This window comes from Malurus melanocephalus, unplaced genomic scaffold, assembly GCF_030028575.1.
Source record: "Malurus melanocephalus ecotype Western Australia unplaced genomic scaffold, MMel_1.1 scaffold_370, whole genome shotgun sequence".
Taxonomy (NCBI): Eukaryota; Metazoa; Chordata; class Aves; order Passeriformes; family Maluridae; genus Malurus; species Malurus melanocephalus.
Window position 1 is genome coordinate 91,444 of NW_026623602.1, and position 5,312 is coordinate 96,755.

Sequence of the window (5,312 nt, forward strand, 5' to 3'; positions counted from 1 at the left end):
TTCACTTCAGCATTCCTGTATGTCCATAATGTCATTTTGCTGCACAGCTACATTTCCTCTGGGAATGGAAGGGGCTCAGACTTTAGACAAAGTCTGCACTGGTGCGAGAGGAAGCCAAAGACAGCGCTCACCATTCAAGTGCTGGTTGTTATTCACTAAACAGGAGCTTTTCTTATGGAGTGTTAAGAAAGCTTTGGCCAAATAAGAACTTGCTGAACATTTAGTACAGGCAGCCTATACCTGAAGACAGAATATTTGAAGATACAACCACCTTTCTATTACCACTTTAAAAAGCASAGCAATGTTAGTGCCATGCCAGAAAATGATTCCTGCCTAAGGCAAACTAACTTCTCAAGGACTTCTGAAGAGGACCCTGGTTGGCAGMAATACAAACAGTGTCTGAGGAGAACTTTTCCCTATTCTTGCTTTTATGATCCGTGATTTTTCAGTGTGGAGCTGCCGAGTGTGGAGTGTCTGTGATTTCAGAATAGTGGGTAACAAGTTTGTGGCTGTCAGAAGGAGGATGCAGTSTGGTCCTACACACAACAGGCTATGCTAATCACCTGCCCACAGATAATTTCCTCTCATAAATAACTATACTTTAGTGTACTAGAATCCTCCATTTAAACCTCTGTCCCTTCYCTGGAGTACAGTGTGTTGTTTGTGCTGAGACTGCTGTAAAAATGAGTGTTAAACTGGTTGAGCACCGAATTGCTGTGGCCAAGGTGAGCGGAGGGCATGGAATTGGACCACTCTCCCACACCATGGCTGGGGATGCTGGAGAGTGGGGAGTAGGAATTGAAGCCTACCACATTCTGTCCCATTTTGTCAATGGGTTCAGAGCTGAGTCCTACGGGCCCGGAGCGGCTCCCCGAGTTGGAGCCGTGGACRTAGGCAGTCATGCTGGAGAGGAAGTTACTGAGGCACGGGCTGCTGGAAGAGGGGGGAGGAGACTCTTTCTCAGGYGAATTGTCGGTCCCAGGTGAGGAGTTTTCCAAGATATCCTGATGCTCTATGGCTTTGGGRCTGCCAGTCAGGGTACTGTCCTCTGATTTCTCAGATGCGAGAGTSGCAGCACTGGCCTCAATGTCAGACTTCCTCTTTCTCTTCCTGCGAAAGTTTCCATTGTCAAACATCTTTTCACAGTTCGGGTCCAGAGTCCAGTAATTCCCTTTTCCTGTCAAAGGAAACAAACCCACGCTTTTAGCTTAAAAATAAGCTAACAAACCAGAAAGAGCAGTCATTTAGGGCTTTACAATGCTTTTCTCATTTCACAGAAACAGAACAATTGCATGAGCAAAAAACAYGTATTTTTAGTCACTCAAAAGTAGAAGTTTGTTGAATTCTGAGAAAAAAAATTTGAAATTTTGGGCTCTACTCTTTAGCCCTGMCTCTTAACACAGGCAAAATTACAAGTGCAGTYACTGGGARGGCTTTTTTGTTTTGTTTTCTTGGTGAGGGAAGGAGATTCTCAATATATAGYCAGTCTTCTGAATTTATAGCAGCGAGTAATCAAATCCCATACTGGCCTGCTCCTCCAGATTCAGTAGTTTCTAACAAGATAGAACCAGATTTTTTGCCCTCTGTTGCAGAATAATTTGAATGAGTTTTAAATGTTCTCAATGATTCTTAACAGCTRTTGATAGAAAACAATGAATAAAGAAATATCTGACAGCCTACCAGCCAAGGGGCTGGTAATGGCAGAGGTGTGATTCCAAGCAAAACACTACTTGAAACAAAMAAAATAAAAGCAGCCTGTTCTCCTCTTGAGAATGAATGCTGACTCTCTAAAGCTATTGGACTTCTTTGATGAATCCCCTCCCCTTTAATTCCCAGGTAAGTTTGACACAAGTCATGCATTACACTAAATAGCTCTTGAGTGTGCCTTGCCCAGTTAAATGTTCCTGTGCATGCTGAGCTTCATGCTCAGTTCATTGATCCATTCTTAGGAAGACCCAGAGCAGGACAGAATTCCCTTCCCTCCAGAGATGTCACAGGAGCCCTGATTCACACCTCAGCTATGCACAGTCACTTTCTAGTCCTGCCTTTTGAGGTCAAAGTGCTACTGTGTCTATGTCCTRTATCTGGGCTATGTCTCTTTACAGTGCACTAGGTATTTTTAAATTAATCAACTTTGATTAGAGGTGGGGGAAAAGGGGGAGAGAATAATACCTGGATCATCTTCATCTCGAGGCACCTTCTTGAAGCAGTCGTTGAGAGACAAGTTGTGCCGTATGGAATTCTGCCAGCCAGCTTTGCTTTTGTTGTAGAAGGGGAAGTTGTCAGCCACGTATTGGTAGATCTGGCTCAGYGTCAGCCTCTTGTCAGGTGCCCCGTGGATGGCCATGGCAATGAGGGCAGAGTAGGAGTAAGGGGGTCTCACCAGCTTCATGAGCTCCTCTTGGGATGGGAGGGGAAGCCAGCCGAGGTCAGTTCCTCCCAAGCYGTGCATGTTAGGCAGGAGCTGCCTCTGCATCCCGTACGACTGAGGAATGAAGGGGCTGGTGTTGGATCCTGGCAGATACGGTGGTGGGGTGATGGAAGGTCCRTTTAGCCAGAGGTAAGGGTTGGGAGTGGCGTTGTAATCCGTCGTCTCAAAGGTGCTCGGTCGCTGTGGGCTGGGGATGTTCTGTGGATGGAAAAAGTTCTCGTAGTAGATATTCATCTCAGGAGGTTCTTGGCCGATATTTGGGAATTGTGGGCTGCAGCGTGGCGGGGAGTGCGTTTGTGGGTCAAAGAAGCTCATGCTCTAAGCCAGGCAGCTGGCAGGTTGTGACACACCTGTGCTCGTGCTCCTTTCCTGGGACAGGTGCATCACCTGTGCCCTTCCCTAGGTACTTATGCACCTGTAAATGTTTCAGCCTGTGCTGCAGGCTCCACCCCACAGCCCTGAGTGGCTGCAGATGAGGACGATATCCTTTTTGGAATGCTGGCAGTCCCAGTCAGTCATTGATGTCACAAAAACCAAACGTGAAAGTTACAACTGTTTGTCTTCTTAAATGAATGAAGGAATTTTCCACTAATGTGATGCACATAAAGAAAGCCTAAGGCATCTTGAGGTTAAAGCTCAGAGATCCTCCTCTTTCTACCTTTCACGGTGAAGCTTTAGMATTTAGGATCTTTTTCTTATTAAGAAAAGTCATTTTGTGCCACTGTTAGTAACATCTCAGCATGCAGAAGCCATTGTCACTAGTCAGTGAAACAGTGAAACAGAGATATATACTTAAAGAAAAGAAAAAAGAAAAGAGAAAAGGTCAAGCCTTTTGCTTTTGTAACTTTAATTGCAGACTTGCTTGCACTTCCCCCTAGGCAATCACAGTACTACAGGCAAATTCTGTAGCCGGTTATTCACGTGAATAATCTTACTGATATAAATGGAATTAACTCCCTAAAGTAAGGATTAATCTTGTGACAAAAAAAAATTCAAGCTTAATAATCAAACCTTTCTTTAGAGCTTAAATTGGTGAACTGAGATGGGAAATAATTATTTACTCTTTCCTCTTTGMTGCAGGATTGGTGCAGAGAGCTCGTAAAACTTCTCAGCACAATTTCCAAACAGGAAAGCAGCGACAGTGTTTGGCACAGCTCTTTTTAGCCAGGTTCCAGTAACTTCATGTGTATCTRTACTGACAAGATTTGATTCCTTAAAATTAAGTAATAAGGAAAAACCTCTAGCTCTTTTRTCATTTGGAAAAATCCTTAGTGCCTTTCATGGCATCGTGCACATTTGGAGGAAAGTGCAAAGCTGCAATCTCACCGCCTCTGTCTCGGAATGGCTGCTCTTCACTGCATGAACAGCTGCACTGGAGTTAGAACAGAGTTGCAGTTCCCTTCATAGTGATATTTGCATATTTAAGGCRCATACATCATGTAAAACTTACCTCTGCCTTAATACCCATGCAATAAAGAAGGTCCAGGTATGACAGGGCCTTCCAGATAGCTCTCRTCCTATAATACCTGCAGAAACACCACTTTTGATCCCTGGATTTGAATTCCTGGCTCTACCAAAGAACTTTTTGCTTTGTCACACATTTATCTTAATCTTCTGTGCTTCAGCACAACCACCAAGACTCCCCACTCCTCAAGAATCAGTGATTCACCAATGTCATGCCCATGTTGTTGCTTTGAAAGGTCTGACAAAAAATTCTTCTGGAAATACTGCTGAAATATTGAGTACACAATGACAAAGCAAGCCAATTTGCCAGCTCAAAAACACAACTCTACAGCTGTTACTTTAAAAATACATGCTTTCAGTGCACAGAAAATCACTTGTACCACAACAAACAAGCTGCTACTTTAATTTGAATGGCTGGGAGCTCCGAGTATGTAAATGCTAAATAACCTGTGCAGAGACACACATTTAACAGACAACAGTTAAGTGGAATATAGTGGGACTGGCTTAATTTCTAAGTGGCAACTGCTGCACAAAAGGTGACTTGGACAAAAAAAAAGAAAAAACATTTTTGATTTTTATRAGCTAATAATGTAAGTGCCTCCCTCCTCAAGAAACCCACATGAAACAATTTTTTTCACCATAAGAATCTGAGTTAAAAACATGCAAAATACTATTTGAGCATTTCCTACAGCTTCCTAACTTACTAACATATATATATATACTTTAAAATTATATGTGTAGTCCTGCAAATACTGGTACAAATATTCCTACTAACCCCACCCCCCTTTATTTACAGAAGAGTCAGTAGAACAAAACCTTTGAGAAACACTCATGTGAGTAAAACCACATTTACAATTAATTAAAGATCCAGAATATAGTGAGAAAAGTAAATATACATTTTTTACCGGCCTAACAAATTAGATTTTGCCAAGAAAAAACCCTTTCAAAACAAGAAAAACTTGTCAATTTATTCCAAGAAGAGAAAATTCAGTTAACTGCATCATGGACTTTGATGAGTGACATCTAAATACTTATTCCCTGAGGTGCTCTGCATGCACAGTTACAATAAAAATACACTCAAGTGGGTGCTGAGTGAATACCGGCTTTGAAAATATTCCAGCTTTACAAAGGGAATAAAAAMATTAGTTCTGCAGCCAGAGACTGATAGAGGTGGTAAAATTTCCTCTGCAGGTGACTTTGATGAAGTTCTGGTGCAGTGCATTTGAGCAGGGTGAGCCTGAGCTGTGCTGTGCCGCTGCCTGGGGATGTGGAACACCCCAGCCCTCTGCTGATGGGACACCTGAGCAAAGTGTCCCACAGAAAACAGCAATAAGGACAGGCTGAAGGAGGGCAAATGCTGCCTTCACAGCCAGGAGGTGCAGAGACAACTGTGGGCTTCTGCCCACGGAGCTGTGAA

At 43.1% G+C, this 5,312-nt stretch overlaps 1 protein-coding gene across 1 annotated transcript; it reads right to left on the minus strand.

Annotated features, from left to right (window-relative positions):
* Window positions 1-325: 325 nt before the first annotated feature.
* On the minus strand, window positions 326-2,746 carry FOXI1 (forkhead box I1). The gene is made up of 2 exons (XM_057378684.1): window positions 2,173-2,746; window positions 326-1,177 (listed from the first exon to the last, which is right to left on the minus strand). The coding sequence occupies exons 1-2, from the start codon at window positions 2,744-2,746 to the stop codon at window positions 624-626; spliced, it is 1,128 nt and encodes a 375-aa protein (XP_057234667.1). The 3' UTR covers window positions 326-623.
* Between the last annotated feature and the right edge of the window lie 2,566 nt (window positions 2,747-5,312).